The sequence below is a fragment of the Lichtheimia ornata genome (assembly GCF_029851405.1).
Source record: "Lichtheimia ornata isolate CBS 291.66 chromosome Unknown scaffold00004, whole genome shotgun sequence".
Taxonomy (NCBI): domain Eukaryota; kingdom Fungi; phylum Mucoromycota; class Mucoromycetes; order Mucorales; family Lichtheimiaceae; genus Lichtheimia; species Lichtheimia ornata.
The window spans coordinates 817234-840832 of record NW_026695324.1 but is presented as its reverse complement, the minus strand read 5'-3'; the positions used below and the strand labels follow the sequence as shown (position 1 = coordinate 840832).

Sequence of the window (23599 nt, the reverse complement as noted above, 5' to 3'; positions counted from 1 at the left end):
TATGATTCACCCCTATCTCATTCGATTTGCAATGCTGTTCATTCATCACATTTACTTGATAAACATCCCACTACCATGTACTATTCTTCGACTTATTTCATTGAATGAAAATTGGACTCAAAAAAATATGAAGGGCATCGTACTATCAGCTCATGTGTGCGAGATGTGGATCACTTGGTTGGCTTCTGGAATGAAAGTTGGGAGGGGGATGGAAACTTGAAGATTGGAAAGCGAGATTGGATCATGTACATGGGAGCCGTTATTTCACCCTGATGTGTTGGCTGGGATCATGCACGCTTGCGTACAATGCTTATCGACTATGGATTCTCTTCTTGAAACGAGCGCTTACAAAAGTATCCTCGAACTAGGTCCTATTTCATAGAACGTGGAGACAGCAAGCGATTTGGTGATGCCATTGTTGGATGACCTTGTCTATTTCAATCCTGATTTATGGATGCACAATCAATCACACCAAAGCTCTCTGTAACGGCTCATCATCAATCTACCAGCTTATCATCATTCTCAACAAACATTTTATCACTGTTTGTGGACACAGAAATACTCACGCCCACCGTGCAGATATAAACAAGATGGATGTTGTCGCCCATCGTTCTATTCCTACGCATCTCTTTCTTTCCATCATATCACTCTTTGATCGCTGACACCTTCAAAATCCATTGGTGAGTATCATGGTGGATGGTCCTTTGGATGAGCGATCTATGTACTAAGGTTGTGTTGTTCAGGTCCCATGGCATTGTTATTATCCTAGTACTACCACTTTCCTTGTTGTCATTGTGATAGTTGGCTCTTTTAATAAGGTAAAGCCTAATCATCTCGCTTGACGAAGCATGTGCTTATATACACATTATGTCCTTTTTGATGTAGCTACCTCGCAAGATGCGACTTGAAAGGTGGATCGGGTGGCATATTGTACTACAGCCCGCATGGGGGGTGATATGGGTCATGCAAGGCACGGGTGCGTGTTGTCATTCTTCTTGACTCAATGTCGCTCTCCTTATTGGAGTCACCATTACAAGAATTGGCTGGGCATATCCCACGGAGCTTGAGTTTCCATGATCGCAGCAGCATTCCTGTGGTCATGGATGCAAAGCCGCTGGTCACGGGTATTGTTGCTATATCCGCATCACTCGAAGACAAGGATCTCGGTAAAATCTTTATATTCAATGCGTGAATGGTGGTTTAGAGACTGTCATTGGAGTCATTAACACAAGGATATATGCATAGCATATGCTGCGAGCCTCTTGTTCGGTCCCCGTAGCCCATACATCGGGTTCGTGGTGTCCGAGCAGTGCTCGACTAACTCGCGGGTCCGATCCGCAAGCGACGAGCAGTGTCGAGTTCTTGTTGGACCATTCGGTTTGGCAACTTGGTTTCTTCAAAACATCCTTGTATTCTACGTGCTGTGGAGGGTTGTACGAGGCGTAGTGTGTCAATGATATGCATCTGCCCTTTGGTCACTTCTCACTCTGCACACACACACACACACAAAGTCCTCTGGGGGTTCGTATTCTTGCTTATTCATTCAAGGTCTGCTTCATGTACTCATTTCATGTTGTAGGTGGCCACAACATCATCTCCTTTGTTTCTCGTTCTCTTCTCCCTGTTTGCACCTGGACCTTGTACATAGCCTTATGGATATCAAGTTTTTGCTTGGCCATCATGGTAGCTTCTCGGGTGGTGTACGATACCAGCATCCACTTGTAAAAGGTCATCTTGCCAGGCCGTATTAACAAGCCAACCATCCCAACATTTGCCTCTTTCCATCATATCATGGCACCCTCTTCTGGGACAAAGCCATAGTCATGTATTAATGTATTACGTACACGCGTAAGTTGATGATGAACAACTGAATGTATTTTCAATACTAACATCACATGACTCTTAGCAATCCAATCCTTTGGCACCATTCATTCCAATCCTCTTGCTAGTCCTTCCTTTATTGGCTTTCTTTCGTTGCTTTTCCCATTATCGTCATCTGTATCCCCTTTCTTTGTATTCTACTATTGTACATTTGTTGAAACACATCATAAAACAGCGTACTATCCAATAGCACACTCTAATCCAAAGTTTAGTAGATTATATGCATAGATCACGATGGCATGGTTTGATGAGTTGTGGATGCCTTAAAATGGCGCTAACGTGAGGTAGGGGAAGTCATGCGTTTTCATGTTGCATCACAAACAGATAAGGACTACCATTTTCAAGGTTTACAATGGTTAACGATCGTCATCACCGTTACATACCTTGTGCACACGTGGAGCTAATTTCGTATAGTCATCCCATATGACCATGATGGCTCATCATCCATTGATGAATGAGCTAGCACCCACAATCATCACCCTGATTCAACAATAAACAGCCATTCTGTAACAGCAAAGGAGGACATCTTTAGCACAAAGGTAAATTGTTGTATGCTCGTGTATGGGTGTCAGTAGATTTCCTCCCAGCAGGGATATTTTGTCATGAAACGTACGCTTGTGGTACTACAAAGACTGCTAACAGAGCCACTGGTGGTGGTGATTGTTTCACAATGATTGTTCTGGTTGCTTTCCCTTTTCGATGTGAATTGCTGAATACGATCCAAGGTAAAGTGCTTAAGAGAAACGCCAAGCAAATGAATGTTGAAACAACCAATCCCGCTTGTGACATTGAAGAAATGAAAAAAAATCCCGCTACTAGTGTGCTGCATGATAATGCATTGCATGCATCCGAATCGATTTCTCACGGATATTGAATTACCTCCTTCCCACATCCTCCGATAGCATAAAAAAGCGAGAGTACAGTACCAGGTGATTTAGGCAGGGCGATCCTTCGATCGTCATGGTAGCAGTAGCAGCATTGTTGTCCTACCGATATGCGCATAAACCTGTTTACCACCAATAGTGCGTTATGCATTATACACATCCATTTTAGGGATCCTGTTCATCAGTTTCATGTCGCTACAAAGTCAACGATTGGAATATGATTGGCATTGGAATGTTACTACTGTTTTGGGTAATCTGTGTGGGAAAGATGCTACAGTAACAAAGTTTACCTGTGGTGGGGAATGCGTTATTGACGCAAAGACGATCATCATGATTAGCTGTTGCTGCAAGTGGCAACCTTCTCATGCATGCATGCGTGCATACTTTTGCATGATGAGATTTTCTCTCTCCCGTTTTACCCAATTCTCCTGGAACGGGAACAAACAAACATGGGGCTATTGAATGAAAATGGAAAGATACAATGCTAATGTGCTGCGCTCTTGCAATGGTTGTATTTACATTATCTACGATATAAGGGGAAGGCAAGGGGATGAAAAAGAACAATGGCAGGAGAAACAAAAAGGGAGAATGAGAAGGCATGTGGGAATGGTATGTCAAATGTGGTGTATGTGGTAGGTAGTAGTAGTGGTGTATGCGAGTGATGGTGGTGGTGGTGCTTTTAGCTTTTCATATAAGAATTTCATGTTGTGCCATCCTCCTCCTTTCACGAGCCAATTCAAGCTCGACAGCTCTTGGAGTAAGGGTATCTGCAGCTAGTCGACGATGAGGAAGTGTGATGAATTTGGGCATAGGCCGTTGTTCAAGGTCAAGTGAAATGTTGATAGCTAATAACAGCAATAGCCCTATTAATGGTCTAATTCACCTCATTCCATTTTACATTGCCACATACCAGCTTGCATATGCTCAATCCATGAGATCATTTCAACTTTGCTTGGCAAACGTATCAGCCATTGGGGTCCATCAGCAAGCGTGAGTCGAAGCACATGGGGTCGTTTTGCATAATCAAGGGCACGCTTGGCTTCGGCACCTGCAAGGGACATGGTCATGATGGGTTGTGGCTTCTGATGTTTGCTGCTGTTGCCGCGTAACCACCATCCCAACATACTTGCCCTGCTATTGGGATCCGAGTTGTATACACGTAACATTGTTCCCCAAACTTCAATATAGTATTTCCTATACAAGGTGTGTCAAAATACACACGTTTGAAAGCGCATTAAAGATAACCTACCTCCAATGGCGCCAACGTGTTTGAATACCTGGTGCATCCATCTCAGGTTTTACACGTACAGGACCCATCTTAAACACGGTGCATTTGTAAGGAGGTAATTCTTCATGGCCCTCTTCCTCTCGTGGTAAGACAAGCGACTTGCACTTTTCCCAACGTGGTAGATGGATAACCGATTCAAGATAATCTGGTGGCTCGTCGTCAATATCCATCATCAAAGGTGGCATTGACATGGGTCGAGGTTTCTTGATTGAAAAATCATCGGCCATAAACGTGCTATCGGTGGGTGTGGAAAGCATAGGTGATGGTGGTGGTGATGCGGTGCTGTTGCGTGATAAAGCTGGTGGATGAAACAAAAAATCACTGCTGCTGGTATGTTGAGATAGATCGAATGAGACCATGGATCGTCGTGTGTTGTTAGGTTCGCGTATGGTCGTTTCAGCTGTTAATGTCGACATTGTTCATGAGAGGCTGACAAAGTGACAGGTTGTGATGTCCGCAGTAAAAGTAAAAGAGCAAAGAGCAACAAAAGAAAGAAGAGAAGAGAAAAAGAAATGCACAAAGGATTGCACAAAAAAGTACAAGCCGCCTTCTTCCGAGCGCCCTTGGGCTTATTTGGGATGTTCTAAATGCAAATGCTGCTGTGCGTCTCTCGCTGATTAGAAACAAACAGAACGCTGATCACAGCAAAAGACACAAAATTGGGTTAGCTTAGCAGCATAATAGGCAAGTGGATGACAACGCATGCTCCCCCCCAGTGCCATTCCATTACACAGGCACACACACATTGGTAATCATTTCACTTGCCTATCATGATGCCCTTGCTGACCTTGGTCTTTCTCTTCCTTTCCACCATCCGCGCATTGTAAATGCGTGTCCCATTTCCCTTACTGCTCCATGGATCAACACCCGCTCAATCGGGCTCTTTGTTGCGTGGGAGACAATGCATGAAATAAAGTAGAAACCTGACACTGGACCAATAATCGTTTTGTATTCATCAATCTCCGTGTATGGTGCTGTAGACTTAATCTTAGCACTAAGCAGTAGCAAACAAGGAGTTTTGATCACAAGCTTTCTTCCTGTCTTACCAATACAACGATGCGCAAGAAAATGCAAACGTAAAAATTGTGCCTCGCATAATTGCCCTGGGTACAGCAACCAGATGGGTACCCCGGCGTATAGATTAATCAAGGCAACATGTACTACCACCCACCTAATCTTGCTTGATGATAGTAGTATCCAAAATCAATTGATGGAAGCTGATGGATCGGCACCAAAGTCTTTTTGGTTGGCAGGAACAAGCACCTTGGTACAACTTGTCCCACGTGCCAAAATGAGTGTGCTACAAGCGGACTTGCACAATTCGGCTTAGGATGACGCCGTCATCGGTTTCCGTTTCATATGAATTGTCGTGTATCAAAGGTGGTGCCAGCTTTCTCTATTGTCTAGATTCCCTTCTTTTTCCCGTAGCCGCAGCAACAAGACCCATACTTCGGCATAATTGAATCCCTACGTTTATTCATCGAAAGAACAATTATCCGCAACGCTGCCACGCATGCATGTACGACCTCACTGTTACACTTGTGGGCCCCGATATTTTACGCCCACTGAGAGGAAAAGGTTAAAGGAAACCCATGGAGTAAGGCCCAGAACGACCTTAAGGGTCATGATGCATAATACTGCAACCCATCAGGGGGGTCACTTTGTGTGTGATTCATAAGCCGCCATCATTACTAGACTTTTGTACATAAACATAGGCACACACAAACGATTGGTTTGCATAATGAATGGGGCTCTCATGTGTCCATTGACGACTGTAACCTCGGAGAAGCTGGCAGACTACCACCGGGTACGCCCGATCATCGATGGCCTTTCTCACGTGTGCCCTGAGAAAAATGACTCATGAAACACAAAGGTGTCATCCAAGACCAACACGATGGATATCATGTCGATCAGTGATCTTTTATTTGGGGTGAATGATGAATTGAAGTTAAAGTGTAAAGCAGATCACAAAAAAGCACGTAATGATTTTCTTTGGTGTGTTTTTCTTGTTCCGATCCTGGATGCAAAAGCGGATCGGATGCAACAATGAAAAGAGAGAAGGGGGGGATACATGCAGCACTATCATCTCCGTTTTCTAATCCTGACCCCACTCCTCCCCCCATTGGTGATCAAGGTGGCTGCTACCTTAAATCACCCTTGTCATCTTTCAAGGTGTCAGCCTTGTTATCTTTCATTCATTTGCAAGGAACAATGATACCATAACGATAAATTGCCAGGAGATAAAGCATCTACCCCTGGTTTTTCCTGCATTCACATATGAAGTATACCAAACAAAAACATCTACATACCCAAATGGCAGCTGTTACATGTGAAAATTTACCTTTCCAACTTACCAAAGAATGAGTCAGCATTCAAGTGTGATGTATGAGGGCATTGTCTTTTGATACTTTAAACATGAGGATTCACAAGGAAGGTACCATTCATCATGTGATCCTAAAGGTGGTAGTGGTTAAATGATCTCTTTTAGTGATACGAATTTTCATTAAGCGTTGCATGCTTGATTTTGATTGTGAGCGATGTTTATTGTGCTAGTACCCAAATTTTGGATTGCTCATTTATGATGTAATGGTAGCTTGAAGCTTTCAATGTTTCGTATTGTCGCATCCAATTGACTCGTTGTTGTGTCCTACTTTGGGCGAAATGGCACTTCAACATGACGTGGGTTGTCATCATATCGCAAGTTGAATCATCAATAAGCTATAATGGATCATTATCTGAAGCTCTTCTTCACTCATCCATGCGTTCAATAAAGCTAGCCATCCCATCTTGATATATGGATTGCATCCTTGTTGGTGGTGTGCTCAAAGCATGCATCAAAACCAATTCACAGGTCGAGGACAGCAACACTTGTATCAACATCTTTATGGGAATTCAATGGAGTGGTAAGCTTTAATTAATTGATGGATTGCAATACTAGTAATAAGCAGAGGATCCATGGCAGTGCAATGAACAAATTTATGCGCAATACAGGTCAAAGGCAATTTCCAGCACCACTGGTCTCTTCTTACTCCACACCTCTTTTGCTTCAGAAGCTGATAATGAATGACGACAAGCGCAGCAGGCGATCCACCTCACGATCGACGTCTCCATCGCCGCCCCCACGAAAGACTAAAGTACAGCATCAGTACCCTTCGAATTATCCTTGACAAAAGACCTGGTCATGCAGTGTTGCTCACTTTTTACTTTCTCCTGCGAACTTGATCTTGCCCTTCAATCCAGCCCATTGCACCCACCAAGTTGCAAGCATTCACTGTCGGCACACACAAGAAGACGCCTTTTCAAAGACACAAGGAAGAAATCGAGTTGAAAAAGAAGGTGTGTTGATACACAAGGTGTGTTGTTCATACAAAGCTTATGTAGTTGTCTACCAGAGAGAATCCGAAGAAGCTGCCAAGGTCTATGAAGAGTTTGTCGCCTCCTTTGAGGATCCGCATTCTTACAAAGATGGAACACAAACGTTTGTGAAGAGCAGTACAATGATCCCTCGAGGTATTTGGATATCTTCATTTGCCATGCATGAAGCTGAAAAGTGTATTATTTCATTGTAGGTGATGAGTATGAAAAGCAGCAACATGCGTCCAAAAAGCATCAGCCATCATCATCATCATCCATCAAGACCACATCCTCGATCAGTGCAAGCCCTTCCAAGCCAAGTTACAAGGCAATGCCGTTTATCAAAGCCGGTGAAGCAGCCAAGACCAACCCACTCTCGCTTAAACGATCAAAGCCTATGCAAGAAGATGAAGACGATGACGAGGATGATGTAAGTATAGGGCTGTGGTATTCAGTGGAAGAATAGGATCATTGACCTTGGAAAATATCATTCAGGCACTTGCTATGAAGGAAGCACGAGCACACAAAAAGAGAAACATGGATACATTCTTGGAAGAGATCAAAAAGTAAGGGTTCATTGTTTAAAATTATAGGGTCTTTTTCTTTTTCACTTATATGATTGATGTAGGGAGCAAGAAGATCGCGAAGATCGGCTACGTTCCAGGAACGCTCATAAATCAACAGCTGCAGGAGATCGATCCGCTGCTGGTGCTTCCGATTCGGCTGGTATTACATTGAAAGCTGGTGAGTGTGATTACGACGACTACGTGTGGATTTGAGAGAGACGATGATTCACATATGCGATTTAGCCTTCGAAGAACGACCTGGATCACACGATATTGGTGACCCATTGACGACCAATTTGTATGTTGGCAACATCAATCCTGCAGTGAGTAACAACAATGAGCGTTTTAGTGTTTTGGGTGGCTAATAAGAAGCGGATGGGTAGGTCAATGAAATGATGATTTGCCATGAGTTTGGAAAGTATGGACCTATTGCATCTGTCAAAATCATGTGGCCACGGACCCAAGAAGAGCGAGAACGCAACCGCAACTGTGGATTTGTCAGCTTCATGAAACGACCCGATGCTGAGCAGGCGTTGAAGAACTTGGATGGCAAAACTTTTCATGATTTTGTGATGAAAGTGGGATGGGGTAAAGCCGTGCCATTACCAGCAACCCCGGTGTTTGGTAAGATCAAGGATGGACACGTATGGGACTATACCATCGGGATGAACTAATCTTTTCCTCCTTATAGTATTGGACAAATCATCAAAAAGCGTACAGACGGGTCTCCCTTTCAATGCTCAAGTTGTCGATACCCAAACCGGCATGGTAAGTGTGCTATTAGGGATGTATTCTTTGGATATCAGTGAATGATGAATGATGAATGTCAATTACTTAGACGTCAAAGCCACGTGCACAAATTACCGTTGTCAAGCCAAGTAACATGCAACAAGTCAAGATCATCCATCGAATGGTTGAGCGCGTTATTAGGAATGGTTCAGCATTCGAGGTAATGATGCAATATCGCACATACATGGGCAAAGATCAATTACTGATTAAGTTTTGCTCCAGGCTATTATTATGGAACGTGAAAAGGACAATCCAAAGTTCAAATTCTTGTTTGACAACCGGGTATGTGATACAATGCAAGGAAAAGATTGCAGTAGCTGATTATGGATGCATGTATATGTAGTCTGAGGAACACATATACTATCGGTGGCGTCTCTATTCTATTATGCAAGGGGATACGAGATCACAGTGGCGAACAGAGCCTTTCCAAATGTTCGAAGGTGGACCATGGTGGGTACCTCCAGATGTTCCCTTTGATGACGAGGTAAGGGAGATATAACAAGGATGATCGAAATGGTTGTGCTCATCATTGGTATAGGGCATGAATGATATACTGTTGGATACGGATGATGAAGAGCGGGAACGAGATCGTGAGCATGTACCCAAAGGTACTCTTGGCAAGATTGCAAAGCAACGCTTCGAGATCATGTTACGGCAAGTCACCTTTCAACGAGGCACCATCGCACGTGCTATGGCATTTGCAATCGATCACGCAGATGCTGCAGATGAGGTATATAGATGCATGGATACTATTATTATATGTATATGGGGACTAATATGGCACTTTCAAGGTTATCGATATAGTCATCAAGTCACTTATTATACCGGAGACACCAATTACACTCAAGTTGGCAAGGTTATATCTGGTATCTGATATTCTGCACAACAGTGGTACCCACGTGGCAAATGCATGGAAATATCGTGCTGGGTAAGTGGTAGCAGTGATGGAATCATTGGTGATGGAGCATGTTTTTCTAATCAAGCCGATAGCTTGGAAGGACGATTGGTGGTGGTCTTTGAACATTTCAATGAGATTTATCGCTCGATTTCAGCACGCTTGAAAGCTGAGCAATTAAGGGTAAGGAAGAAAGATCATGGATGATTGGGGTTCATCAGGCTGGTTATTCACATTTACCTTGCATAGCGTCACATCAGCACTGTACTCAGTGCATGGGAAAATTGGATGGTCTTTCCACAACACCACATTGACAATTGGAACGGCATCTTTATGAAAAAGTCTTCAAGCAATACCTCTGAATCCGAATCGAGAAGTGCATCTCCCGAGTCAATATTAACTGAATCACAAGCATCAGTACCAGCAGCAGCAGCAGCATCCACTAGCGAGTTGATGGAGGAGGATAATGATGTGGATGGTGAACCTATACCAGATGACGTCGATGGTGTTCCCATGGAATCCGAAGATGTGGATGGTGAGCCTCTGGAACCAGAAGATGTCGATGGTGTGCCATTAGATGAAGGTGACATGGTTGCTGATGATGATATCGATGGCGAACCTTTACAAGAGGATGATCAAGCCCCGGTCAATGAAGATCAACAACAAGTCCCATCGTCAAGTGACATAGATGATATGTTTGCACCTGTATGATTGCTTTATATTAAACAACGTTGCAAACGGCATGTGTGCGTTATTGATCTCGATATTTAAACACTTGGATGTTTGTGCTATTGTCATCTGGGAATGAAAGTGTATAAAAGTGCTGCATCAACACGACCACTGGTCTTTTATTTAACATGTATACTAATAGCAACACACAACCTGTAGCTTTATTTATTAAAGTGGTAGTGGCTAAAGTTTATAGTCTTATTGAATGCCGGCGTTTTTGCCATATGTCGCTCTGTTAGAGTGGTAGTATAGGGAGCAAGAATCAGTGTGGGGTGTGTCAATGGTAACCAAGCAGCGGGGCGGGAGATGAATTTCCATGGAGACGTCACCAGGCGCGTTGGGGGACGCGATTTAACGAGTTGATTCCGCAGTCTGTGCGTTTCTCTTTACACCCTTTTCAAACCATGGCATCTGGCACTGCATGATCTGGCGATCGCTTATAGCACTTTTGCGGCCTGTTCCAATAGGCAAAGTCTCGCTAACCCTAAACCTTTACAGATTGTCCCGGCGTTATTTCCAACCGTGTAGGCAATGGGGCACTTCTAGGTCTTTTTCTTCTTGGGGTCTTGGGTTATTCTCCTCGAGGAAGTCAAACTCAACCAGAACAATTGAAGACTCTCTTTGTGAGGAACTTGTTTGCAATCGTCTTGTGGCTCGTGGTAACCCCCAATAGTCAACTGTGGTTGTTCACGTCGTGCTTTGTCATTTGCCATCCAAATGCCGTTGATCGAGTCTTGCCGACAGGTTTGTCAGGGATCCAAAGGGTTGCCAACCAATGTTGGAGTGCTGCTTGCATGTTGGTAAGGGTGGTATGGTTTGGAGTCCTATTCGCAAGAGTAGGATGGGCTTGTATGCCGTTCCAAGCTATATTATTCATTACCATTGGTCTTTTGACCAGTGCAACAGAGCCTGGAAGACCTTGGCTACCTCGAGGCACATCACCTCGGCTCTCTTTTCCTCTTCGCTGCCAAATCAGGTCTACGTCCTGGAGGGGATGGATCCAGTAATGCAATGGCTTATGCCCTTTTTGCTGGTGAACGAAGAATTTGGCTCTCATTATGCTAGCTTTTGTTCTCTTGTCAATAATAAAGTACTTTTTTATTGTAATCGAAATGATAATGGCTATTGCTTTAATTGTATTTGGTTCAAGGATCAATAAACGTGTATACTCAATTCTTATACTTTGTAATTGCTAGGAGCGATGGGTTCTGTTTCAAGCGTATTGTTTAATGATATGGTATTGAAATGCATCTTTTGTTTATGGTAGTAAGATATACAATGGTAGTGAGAATTGGAATAATGAGTACGCAACTATGATATCCTGCATTGGTTGTATAAAAACATGCTCAAGAGTGTCAATCATTGACATGATGCGAAAAGTAGCAGAGAACAATCAACAGCCATTGGGTGGTGTTGAAACTCAGGTGGATGTGTGCGGCTCCATATTGCTCGAGTCAGCTGCCAACCATTGCACTTCCTTTCGAATCCGTTGTAAAAATGGCTGAAAACGCTCGGTAGGTGTCGACACTATAACAAAGCTCATGGATGGATGGATGAATGGATAAAAGAGACGATGGATGGATCTATTTCAGTATCGGATGAATGATAAAAAAGGGGAGGAGGAAAGAGTTGGGGCAATCTACAAGGAACCAGCATCTCGATTAACACACCCCATGCATTCGAATACAGTCTGTACAGCAAGGGCCGCGTCTTGGGCTTCGCTCGTTCCAAGCACAACCAATACTGCGACACTTCCTTGATCAAGCTTGAAGGTGTTCAGACCACCCAAGATGCTCGTTTCTACCTCGGCAAGCGTGTTGCTTATGTCTACCATGCCAAGAGAGAGAAGAACGGTAGCAAGCTTCGTGTTATCTGGGGCCGTATTGCTCGCACTCACGGTACCTCTGGTGTTGTTCGTGCTCGTTTCCGCAAGAACTTGCCTCCCAAGGTCTTTGGTGCTTCCGTTCGTGTCGTAAGTATCAGGGATAATGGATAAAGTACAAAGTGGAAAAGGCTGGTGGACTCATGTTGTTCTCTTTGCATAGATGCTTTACCCCTCCAACATCTAAATTGAGAGGTGTGTAGATCTTGAAATGGAATAAAATCCAGTTTATATCGTGCAGACGAATTCTCATATTTCATTGTGTGATAAGGATCCCCATCAATGCTGTCTGTGTGTGAATGTTGTATGCAAGGAGCTTTTTTATTGGTGTGCTATGGTTATCAAAAGAAGGGGGAGTGCACCTATTTTGTACTTTAAAAGATACGGGATGGATGGACCTGTGCAACAATGATCTAGAACAAATGCTTAGATTGCATTGATGTATCCAGATCTCTAGACATCAACTATGAAATGGTACTCAACATGGTCTCTAGTTGAAAGTATAGTATACTTGGATTAAAATAGAGTTTATCATCATGCGCAGCAGCCCAACTCAACGTTTTCGCACGGGCAAGTTCACTAAAAAGAGAGTAAATGGGACCTTTGGAGTTTCTCCGATATCTTTTACATCTCTCTTTCTCTCTCTCTCTTTTTTATATTTGTGGTTTCCCGCCCTTGACTAAAAAAAACACAACAACAACCCAAAAGACATGGCCCAACCATTAGCACCTCCTTCGCCACCTACTACAACTACTTCAACAGGTCATCACACCACGCACAAGAAACACAATCGCCATCATGTTAAACGACGTTCAGCTGGTCGAGTCCATGTCACCAAATTGGCTCCCATGGCGAGAGCTAACACTTCACATACCGACACAGAGGCTGATATTGAGCACCATGACAACAATAATGGCAACCATAAGCGACCTCATATGCGTAGATCACAGTCGCAACGTTCATTAAACCGGCTTTCGAATGGCGAAAGAAAAGGTGGAGGAGGATTAACTGCACTAGCACCCATTCATCCATCCAAGACATCATCTACTGTTGCTGCTGCTGCTGCTACCACATCATCACCACCCACTACCCCATCACCACCACCTAGTGCAACTGAAAATGATGAAGAAGAGGAACAAAAACCATCTCGACCCAAGAAACAACAACAACCACAACAACAACGTAGTAAACAAGATGAGAAGGGACAATCATCAACAATAGCGCCACGTAAAGATAGCCCCGCGTTCTTTGTTTCAAGTCAAGCGCCCGCTGCACCTATCGAACAAACATTCAACGCAGTAGCCAAGAACCTTGTCTCATCTAATAATACTTCATCACATACTTCGCTACCATCCATTCAACCATCATCCAATCATCGATCTTCTCAACCATTACGATCCCAATTCATTGATGAAACAATCGATATCCACCACCATCACCCTAAGCAACGTACACCGGTATCATCCACAGCAACAGCAACAACAACAACAGCTGATGCGAATGGGAAACGATTAAGTAATGTTGCAGCAGCAGCCAATGCACAACCTCCCGGCATGTCACGCACTCAACAAAAATTACTTTTGCAACGACAACATTGTTTAGTGGATGATGAGAACAACCTTGGTCACCCAAAGAATATGCGAAGACTTACTCGGGAATTGGAACGCGTGGGTCGTGAATACCAATGCGTGAGACGCTATCATGATCCAATGATGGAAAGTTTACAACGATGTCTTGAGCAACAACAACAGCAGCAACAACAACCAAGAATGAGATTGAGCCAACGTACTCGATCATCAGCCGTATTACCTACATTCACCGAATCAGCTGCAACGACCACTACAGCACATCTTGAACCCCATTATGAGCAACGTCAAGCTATTCATCGTCGACATTTACAATTGAAAATGATGGCTCAGCAAGGACATAGCCATTATCATCCAGTGGATCCTCCCCCATCTCCCACTCAGTCAGCTGCTACAGGTACTTTGAATATCATCCGTTGGAGTGCCGGCGTACTTTTGGATCGTGTGTGGAATGGCAGTAGTAGTAGTTATAGTTAATTCCTCTTTTCTCTCGCCCCCCCACCTCCATTACCTGATTTATTCCCTCCATGTATGCTTTTTCTTTCACCCTTGTCACTTGCCTTGTTCCATCATTGTAAAGGATTTGTTTTTTTTGTATTTGATATTTCAGCGTTATCCCCCCGCTTGTTTCCCAACCACCCATAGAATATTGTATAAATATAGCACACTCTTTTTGATGATCATGTGCACGGACCTCTTGTACAATTCAATGAATCCCCCAATCACGCATGCATCTCATGGTAAAATGTGACATTGGATCCAGTAAGGATGCTATACAAGTGTGGCTCGTTGTATAGATTGAGGGGTGGGTCTGAGATGAATACATAGAAGACATAAGATGGTGTTCCATAGCACACGCACGCACACGATCTTCATCCTGTGCAACCATTATATTGTGTAACATGCAACAATGGAGGTGCCATCTTTATGGAAATTCCCAGTTAGTAGTATTATGAGTGGTTCGTGTCCATCCGAGATGGCGGGATGATTCTAACAATCAATCACATCAAGGTCTTTTCTTCGAGAGACAGGAATTACTGATAAACAAGCCATCCACTCCTCTGTCTATGAACATAGGAATACCCACGCCCATGCATGTGAGGCGCATCTTCAATTGTTGGCACCTATAAAACTAAAGTTGAGGTGCCTATCATGATAACGATCCATGTTCTTCTTACATTTGTAATCCTATTGCCATTAATATTGTTGTCATTGTGATGCTTGTCTCTTTTTTTATTAAGGTAGTAGAGCCTACATAGCCATCTTGTTTGATGAAGGACATACACTCACCTTCCTTTTGCTGATGTACATAGCTACCTCCCAAGACACCCCTCTGCAAAGTAATAGAGGGCAAGGCTTACTACTGCAATCTACTTGGGGTTGATGATGTAATGACTTCTTCAAGCTTGGTACATAGATGCCCACCACGGAAGGTGTCAACCTAGTTGCAATGGGGCAACATACGTACAACGTGTATGGAACAACACAAAGAGATGGCACAATGTATAAGAGAAACAAACAATAGCTGGTGACTACATCCAGCTATGTACATCGAAAGGACATCCTCTTCTCTATCGTGCTCCGATTTCACACGCATGACTTGCACAAACCACTCTTTACGCCATCACCCACATTGCTCACTTAAAATGAAACATATAGTCTCAGTGTACCTTGGTCTCTTTTACCGCTATCTTTTTATTTGTATGCGTTTCAAAGGCGTGATGATGCGTTAAGGATGTAAAAGTGTGATGTGGAAGGGCGTTTTTTCCCTTGCATATTGAATGGGGTGGAAGAATAAACAGAGATGAGTGATGGCAAATAGTCTCGTTTTAGGTTGGAAAAGAAGGCGGAGTCGTACAGAATTTGACACACTAAGAAAGGGAAGGGGTTGAAAAGTGATGTGCAACGGAGACGACGACGCTCTTTTTTCTTTTCTTGATATCCTTGCAACCCTTCCTTCGTCCACCACCACACCACATTCATCATCGTCATCATTATGTGGTTGCAACGTTATCTAAAGAACAACTTTGATATCGAGTTTCCTACTCAAGAGCAACTAGAGAACCTTCGTTACTACAAATATGCAGCCGTCGACAAGTCTTATGTAACAAAGTACATTCTATCGCATTACTGGAACTGGGCAATCACTCTCTTCCCAATGTGGATTGCGTAAGGATCGCTTTATTGTACAACAACAATGGCAGACATGACACCCATTGACACACTCTCTCTTTTGATAGACCCAATCTCATTACGCTCATTGGACTTGGCTTTATGGTCTCCAACGTACTACTGGTGGTCTACTATGTGCCCGACCTCGGTATAGATGCACCCAACTGGATCTATTTCAGCTTTGCTGCCGGGCTATGGCTGTATTCGACCTTTGATAATGTGGATGGAAAGCAAGCACGACGTACTGGCACTTCATCACCTTTGGGAGAGCTTTTCGATCATGGTTGTGATGCCCTCAATACAGCCTTTGTCTCCATCCTTCAATGTGCAGCTCTCGGTTTAGGCCATACCCAGAATTCATTGATCATTTTCATCACCACCGTCTTTGGTTTCTACATGTCGACAGCAGAGGAATACTATACCAAGGTTCTCTATCTCGGCGTCGTGAATGGACCCACAGAAGGCATTTTACTCACTTGTTTTGCATTCATTTGGAGTGGCTTCAATGGTAAGAGAATCCGAAATTAAATCCTGTGAATGGTCTTATTCATCAATGTGGGGATATCATTAGGTGCAGCGTCGTGGCACGTGCCACTAAGCAAGGGCATTCCATTTGTTGCTCCCTTGTTTCCAAATGGTACAACAGCAGCTGACGTCTTTGTTTGGGCACTTGTACTTTCGTTTGTATTCACACTCTTGATCCCATGGTAAGATGACTGGATGATGATGATGATGAAATGAACAAGTTCTCTTTTACTTATGGTGCGTATGTATTTAGCTTACATTCAATTTACACCGTTTGCCGAGACAAGAAGCAGGATTGGGTCGAAGCTTATGCCAATGTGCTGTTTCCCATCATTGTATTTGCTCTTGCGGAGTTTTGCTGGGTCATGTCACCAACATCGGCCATCCTCAAAGGCGAACATCTGTGCCTGTTTGCATTGACAGTCGGCATGCTCTTTGGTTTGATGGCTTCCAACATTATCCTTGCTCATTTGACACGCTCGCCTTATCCCAACCTTGGTTTTATTGTGGCTCCGGTCGTTGTCATGGCCATTCTCGTCAATAGCGACTTGCTGATCTCCATACGCATCCTCTCTTCAAATGTTGAGATCGGCTTACTATGGGCTATGTTTGTCGTTGGTTTTATCTCTTATGGTGTTTGGGCCACACTTGTCATTGATGGATTTTGCCGATTCCTTGGTATTCGTTGCTTGGTGATTCGTCGCCAAAAGCAACCTGAACATCGCATTGACGTAGAAGGTATGGATCATCAAAGTCTTTTTGGTTGTTGTTTGTGATACTGATATGTGTGTGTGTGTATACATAGCTGATCCTGAGGCAGATGCCTTGCTTGACGCTGAGGAAGCTGCAGCAGCAGCTGATGTGGCAGGTGGTAGTAGTAGCGCTAGCAACAGCGCAGGCGCATCAACGAGACGACCCGCTGACGATGATGGCCGGAATTCATACAGCACTTTCCATTAGACATCAGCATACCGATATCATCATCTTATTTATCATCATCCTATTCTTACATCATTTCACTCTTCGTACATCAACGTCACCCATCGCTACACTATTGCGCATTCCCAACTATCCCCTCCCGCTTCTTTCAACAACACAACTATACGCATATTACGGATTTATATTTATCACTCATTCACCCACCCAACCATCCATCCATTGATATATATAGAGAGAGGCAATAGACAAAAAGTTCTTCTTTTGCAATATCACCTTAATGGTTTATCTTTGGAATTGTACTATGAGGGCCATATATGGAGATGATGAGAGTGAAAATAGATGTGTGTGTGTGTGTATGTGTGTGTGTACGCGACTAGTGGGATGATGGTAGAATATGCAAAGGATGAATGTGTGACATAAAAGGAATGGTATGCTTATGCGGATGAGAAGAAGGGGGGAAAGGTTGGGAAAAAAGGAGATAGGTAGATATCTCCATTTTCCATTAGCCCAGACAAAGAAATATAAAAAAGAGGCGAATAAAGAAAAAGAAAACAAGCATAATGAAGAATTGTCTATACAAAGAAAGGGCATGAAAAAGGGCAAGAATTAATAATAAACGTGACTAGCACGACGATGAAGAGGGTGTCCAAAAGGGATTCATAGTATCGGTTGAAGAGGAGGGTGATGAAAAACATGATGAAAACGAATGTTGTTGTTGTTGTTGTTGGCGACGTCGTTCTTCATGACGTTGATGGGTCTTGATGTGTTGAGAAAGATTATCTGAACGAGAGAATGTCTTTTGGCATCCAGGATACGTGCATGCAAATGGGCGTTCCAGTGTGTGTATACGCATATGGCGTTTAAGATGTTCGAGTCGTTTGAAACGTCGTTGGCATTGCATCACCGGGCACATGTGTGATTTTTGTTGCTCAGGTTTATCATCATGGTTACCACCACGTTGAGTACGTGCCTTTTTACTACCACCCGTACAAGTAGTAGCCTTGGATGCCTCCTTTTCATTAAGGTTCTCAATACTTGGTAAAGAGGATTGTTGGATTGTCGTCGTTGCTGTTGTTGTTGCAACTGCAGCTGCTTGTGCCGCGGCAGCAGCTGCAACCATAGCGGGATGCTGTGGTTGGCTACTGTTGATAGCTGAAGAAGAGGTTGCCATGGATGGTGTTGTCACACTATACGATGCTGGATATCCAAAATGGGGTGGCGCTCGAACCTCGGGGGATGGTAAAAAGAGAGATGACGAGGATGTAGAGGTAGTAGAAGTTGCCATGGATGGTTCATGATTCAACAATGAGTTGTTATTGTGGTTGTTTGGGGAACCAAAGATGGATTCTTGTTCCTGCTGCTGATTCTGCAAGTAGGGTGGCACCAGATTGCCATACATCGACTGCTTAAAAAAAGGGGGTTGGGTAGCACATGTCAATATGGCACATTTGCAGCTGTCATGGAAGCACACAACTTACCTCGCATGATGTTGTTGATGATGTTGCTGTTGCAGCTGAAGAAGAAGCAGTATATGGCTCACCCATAGTATTATGAGTTGAATCACAATTCGATTGTTGTTGTTGTTGTTGTTGGCTCTTTGCCAAGGATGCTGCTCTTTTTGTGTGTGTACGAGAGTGCGCATGAAAGTTGTCGGATCGACTAAAGCTCTTGCCACAACCTGGAAAATGGCACACAAAAGGACGCTCGCCTGTATGAACCAGCATGTGTCGTTTTAAATGCTCGTATCGCTTAAAGCTCCATCCACAAAATGGATACTGACAAAGATGCTTGTGGCCCTTTTTACGTCTACCGCCAGAAGCAGCAGGAGCCGAGCTACGTCGTTTTTCTTCTGATCCAACCTTGGTATCCATTTTCGGCGTAGCTGAATCAATATCCAATACTGTGGGTGATGGCACCGAGTTGTTGTCATGATGAGGATAATGGTCTACATCATCTTGTTGGAGCAATCCTGCAAAGCTGGTGGCGTGAAAACTTGTTGTCGTGGTGGCTGGAGAAGAGACAGCTGGGTCATTGTTGTAAGACATGGCCCCAACAGCACTGCATGTCGACATACGACGGTACATGTCGTCATGTTGTTGTTGTTGTTGATATTGCATTGCTTGTTGTGCATCATTCATGGTATAGGGATGATGGGGAAAAGTGCCTGACAATGTTGCTGCTGCTACTGTTGTGGTGGTGCGCTGCTTGTTGAATTGATGTTGCATCGAATCAAGCAAAAACGATGAAGGTGATACGGCAGGTGTAAGTGGAGGTGAGACTACATTTTGAGCATACAATGGATGGCAGTAAGTTGCATTCATTGGTGTTGTTATCATTGATGAGGAAGACATTAAAGATGTAAAAGTGGTTGTTGGCATAAAATGGTTGCCTTGTTGTTGTTGTTGTTGTTGAGCAGTTGCATCAAGCATGGCGATACTCGGTAGTTTCTCAGGTTGGGGAGGTGTGTTTGGTTGTTCGAAAGAAGACATTAAAATAGGTTCAAGAAAGAAACCAGAGAAAGAATGAAATGGTATCCAAGATGACAGCCGTATTTAAAGGTAGCAGCCGCATGTGCATTTGATCGACAACAGCCAAAAGGAGTATCTTGTGCAATCAAGCATTTGCGGACCTGGATGTTGGTTGTGGTGGTTGTGGTGGTTGTGTTCATCAGTAGTAGTGACTCAAAATGTAGACTCACTGCACTGCACCCCTTTCTTTACCTCGAAAGGAGAGATCTCTCGACAATTATGATTCAGGGGTCCACCATCACCATTATCCACATCATTCATCCATCCACACACATATACACACACGCGCACTCATTTCAAGCTGCTGTACTTGGAATAACAGCAGTAAGGTGCCTAACTGATACCTCGCTCCTTCTTTAAAGTCAATTTTTCCTTAACTGGTTGTAGAAGGAATGATACAAGTTAAGATCCTCTCTCCCAAAGATAGCTCCTCTTTTGACCATTTTGAGATCCCACCTGTCAAACCACCTTGGTGGGCTCCTCCTCATCCGATACACGTTATTCCGGATGTTGTGTGTGTGTGCGTGTATGTACATGTTGATCGAAACACACACACACACACACACACACACACACACACACACACACACACACGCTCACCCTGGTCAAAACGTGCTGTTCGTGTGTGATTTTGGAAAAAGGACAAAGAACAACCATGCCATGCAATGCATTACAATACCCCAATACTCCGAACAAATGGGCTTTCCTTCCTGTAATATCCTCCTGTGTACAAAGAATAGGCAAGTATGATCGATCCGGATGCATCTAATGTATTCATCATTATACCAGGATAGTTGGAATGCTTATCATCATTCATCAACCGTACACCCACACATGTCGATTATGGGTCTAGTCCTTCTTCTCCTCCTCCTCATAAGAGCACATGAGAAACTAAGGAGGCCCTTTTTGTTGCTCCAGCCAATCCAACCATCAAGCGCGTGGACCTCGTGTCGATTTTGATAGTTCCACATTTTTACATTCTTTTGTTTTTCATCCTAACCCCTCTTCCGATTCACTCATGAACACGTAACATCACGGCCTTTTTTCCTTTTCTCGATGCGTTATGGATCGTCTTTGATCTCCTTGGCTAAAAGTTGATGGATTGAGAAAGAAAAAAAGAGTCCAGCTGCATAAATTTCCCAATACAAGACTCCTATCCTTTAAGTTACAAAGGCAGCTTGTTAATCCACATTCATCATTAGGGGTGTGTATGTCGCTATATCTTTTTTCTTTGTTATTCATGTATGGATCGGAGCACATTTCATTCCTTGCCATTGTGCATGAATATCCGATAATTAACATCAGCAGATTGCCGGCTCAATAATAGTGACAAGCCGAGAAATGGGATACTACTACTACTACTACATTCTCTATCTTATTAGGTAGCTCAATTTTCCCACTATGCTTGAAATGACGTATGCTAATGCATATCCGTTTATTATGATGTATGTAATAGTCATGGGCAACAAAGTGGAATGACCATCGCTTGTGATGATGATGATGATGATGGCATTAAAAGCACAGACCAACCATGAGTGACTGGGGGACCCACCTATTACAACACGGCATCACCCGTGAAACAGAGATGAATGTTGTGTGACACCTGCTACAGCAGTGGTATATTAAAGATCAGAAAGGCATTTTTCCCCACGCCTTCGTGTCGTTTTCCTTCCGCAAGCTTGAACGTGTTGGTTGTCCAATGTCCACATCGACGCTCATTGACGAGAAGAACAAGATCCAACATCGCGATCGTCTATTGCAACTGTATGGCGTGGACCTTGCTGCTGCTGCTTCGTCTTCTGCTTTGGTAGCACCTTTTATCTCCGTGGTTGACAGGTACTAGTACTACTCTTTTCCAAAGGGTTCTTTAATAACCATATGATGTAAGCTGATGATGTGGATTGGATACTTCCAGGGCAATCATTGAAAATGCCAATGGCAAGCGTCCCCTTGGACAAGGATTGAAGATGGGGTTGACACGTATCTTTACACAACCTATGCAGTTTGCAGGCACGCCTCAATTTCGGATGATCTTTGGGTTATATTTCAGCACGTATGTTACTGCGAATGTGATGGATACAACAAGTGAGCATTGGGATGTGCCACAAGGTACAGCGGCATGGTATAAGTTCTTGGCAACGTCAGCTATCAACATGTCATTATGCGTGCTCAAGGATCGTGCATTTGCTCGGATGTTTGGTGTCACTGCAAGCCATAGCCTGCCATTGATGTCTTATCTATTATTTGCTGCAAGAGATTCACTCACCATTGCTGCCAGCTTTACGGCACCCCCTGTGGTCACTCGATGGCTCTTTGAAGAAAAGCAGGTCTTTTCATCTCATAAGAACGCAGCTGTCACAGCTCAACTCTCGTGTCCTGCCGCCATTCAATTCATTAGCACCCCGTTACATCTCCTTGGTTTGGATCTATACAATCGATCTAATGTCTCTCCTGCTCAACGTGTCTCTCTCATTCGTGCTGAATACCTCAAGAGTACTCTCGCCCGTGTCGCAAGAATTGGTCCAGCTTTTGGTATTGGAGGTGTAGGCAACACTTACTTTAGAAGCTTCCGTTCCAAAGTGATGTAGTCGTAGTCATCCACATCTTTTATTATCTGCATCATGGGTTGTATAATACAATACACACGTATATATAATATCATCCTCGTCTATCAATTCTTGTCGTTGTCTTGGTTGCTGGTGGTGGTGGTGGTTGTCTTGGGCACAGGGATACTCTGGATACCATGTAAGATGCAATGTACTATGAAATGTAATACCCCCCACCATCATCTTACCATATCAGGCTTCATAATCTGGATATACCATAAGTTAAGCTACTTTTTGACAACTAAAAGTGTGTTTTAAATACCTTGTTAACAGCCGTGCTGCCAATGCCCATGCCAATGCACAAGATGCCAAACGTGTAAAGCTTGTTGATTTTGGCCATGTCGTCGTCAAGGATACCAAGAGTGAACAAGTCGTGACTTGCTGAGTTATCCCGCAGATGAATGCTGTTGTAAGTGCACTCGTGGGTGGTGAGCGGCTGAGACGTCCACACTCTCTCTTGTCTACACATAAGGTATGATGCACCCAGCTTGACAGTTCACTCACATCAAAAGAGAAAAAGCGATCGCCATCTAACGCATGCTGGTTCTAGATTCGTCATGGCTAAGGCACCCACTCCAGAACTCAAAAAGTAAGCCAACATCTTGTCGATTTTCCACCATTGGGGGACAGCGCGTCTTCGATCAAACAGGATTGCTGATCGTGGGTCTTCTCATTGTAGGTATATGGATAAGCGTTTACTGCTCCAGTTGAACGGCAACCGACGAGTCACTGGTGTCCTTCGTGGTTATGATCCCTTTATGAATATTGTGTTGGATGACGCTGTGGAGGAAGTGAGTGCAACAGAAAAGAACCATATTGGCATGGTGGTAAGTATATCAACACATGCGATCATCGATAAGTATGCTTCTTTTCTTACATGGGATCATGTGTATTTTAGGTCATCCGTGGCAACAGCATCTCCATCATGGAAGCACTTGAGCGCATATAAAGACAGCAGCAGCAGCAACAACAAAT

General features: G+C 43.7%; 9 protein-coding genes across 9 annotated transcripts; 6 read left to right on the top strand and 3 right to left on the bottom strand.

The window, feature by feature from the left end:
- Positions 1-3452: 3452 nt before the first annotated feature.
- On the bottom strand, positions 3453-4469 carry O0I10_001723 (uncharacterized protein; the record flags this gene model as incomplete). The annotated part of the gene is made up of 3 exons (XM_058481815.1): positions 3453-3610; positions 3676-3959; positions 4015-4469. The coding sequence occupies 3 exons, from the start codon at positions 4467-4469 to the stop codon at positions 3453-3455; spliced, it is 897 nt and encodes a 298-aa protein (XP_058347672.1).
- Positions 4470-7112: 2643 nt separating this feature from the next.
- On the top strand, positions 7113-10368 carry O0I10_001722 (uncharacterized protein; the record flags this gene model as incomplete). Its single annotated transcript, XM_058481814.1, has 16 exons — positions 7113-7187; positions 7294-7389; positions 7446-7563; positions 7623-7837; positions 7903-7973; positions 8036-8151; positions 8217-8296; positions 8357-8597; positions 8665-8741; positions 8812-8922; positions 8985-9044; positions 9106-9246; positions 9301-9492; positions 9554-9690; positions 9753-9840; positions 9907-10368. 16 exons carry the CDS (start codon positions 7113-7115, stop codon positions 10366-10368), a joined length of 2280 nt encoding a protein of 759 aa, XP_058347671.1.
- A 1515-nt stretch (positions 10369-11883) lies between these two features.
- Positions 11884-12455, top strand: O0I10_001721 (uncharacterized protein; the record flags this gene model as incomplete). Its single annotated transcript, XM_058481813.1, has 3 exons — positions 11884-11900; positions 12076-12358; positions 12432-12455. The coding sequence occupies 3 exons, from the start codon at positions 11884-11886 to the stop codon at positions 12453-12455; spliced, it is 324 nt and encodes a 107-aa protein (XP_058347670.1).
- Positions 12456-12978: 523 nt separating this feature from the next.
- Positions 12979-14331, top strand: O0I10_001720 (uncharacterized protein; the record flags this gene model as incomplete). The annotated part of the gene is made up of 1 exon (XM_058481812.1): positions 12979-14331. One exon carries the CDS (start codon positions 12979-12981, stop codon positions 14329-14331), a length of 1353 nt encoding a protein of 450 aa, XP_058347669.1.
- A 1519-nt stretch (positions 14332-15850) lies between these two features.
- O0I10_001719 (uncharacterized protein) lies at positions 15851-17511 on the top strand (the record flags this gene model as incomplete). Its single annotated transcript, XM_058481811.1, has 5 exons — positions 15851-16023; positions 16095-16534; positions 16598-16733; positions 16805-17289; positions 17357-17511. The coding sequence occupies 5 exons, from the start codon at positions 15851-15853 to the stop codon at positions 17509-17511; spliced, it is 1389 nt and encodes a 462-aa protein (XP_058347668.1).
- Positions 17512-18112: 601 nt separating this feature from the next.
- On the bottom strand, positions 18113-19979 carry O0I10_001718 (uncharacterized protein; the record flags this gene model as incomplete). The annotated part of the gene is made up of 2 exons (XM_058481810.1): positions 18113-18895; positions 18969-19979. The coding sequence occupies 2 exons, from the start codon at positions 19977-19979 to the stop codon at positions 18113-18115; spliced, it is 1794 nt and encodes a 597-aa protein (XP_058347667.1).
- Positions 19980-21717: 1738 nt separating this feature from the next.
- On the top strand, positions 21718-22606 carry O0I10_001717 (uncharacterized protein; the record flags this gene model as incomplete). The annotated part of the gene is made up of 2 exons (XM_058481809.1): positions 21718-21854; positions 21934-22606. 2 exons carry the CDS (start codon positions 21718-21720, stop codon positions 22604-22606), a joined length of 810 nt encoding a protein of 269 aa, XP_058347666.1.
- Positions 22607-22689: 83 nt separating this feature from the next.
- Positions 22690-23093, bottom strand: O0I10_001716 (uncharacterized protein; the record flags this gene model as incomplete). Its single annotated transcript, XM_058481808.1, has 3 exons — positions 22690-22752; positions 22813-22830; positions 22887-23093. The coding sequence occupies 3 exons, from the start codon at positions 23091-23093 to the stop codon at positions 22690-22692; spliced, it is 288 nt and encodes a 95-aa protein (XP_058347665.1).
- Positions 23094-23181: 88 nt separating this feature from the next.
- Positions 23182-23573, top strand: O0I10_001715 (uncharacterized protein; the record flags this gene model as incomplete). Its single annotated transcript, XM_058481807.1, has 3 exons — positions 23182-23213; positions 23304-23451; positions 23523-23573. The coding sequence occupies 3 exons, from the start codon at positions 23182-23184 to the stop codon at positions 23571-23573; spliced, it is 231 nt and encodes a 76-aa protein (XP_058347664.1).
- Positions 23574-23599: the final 26 nt, after the last annotated feature.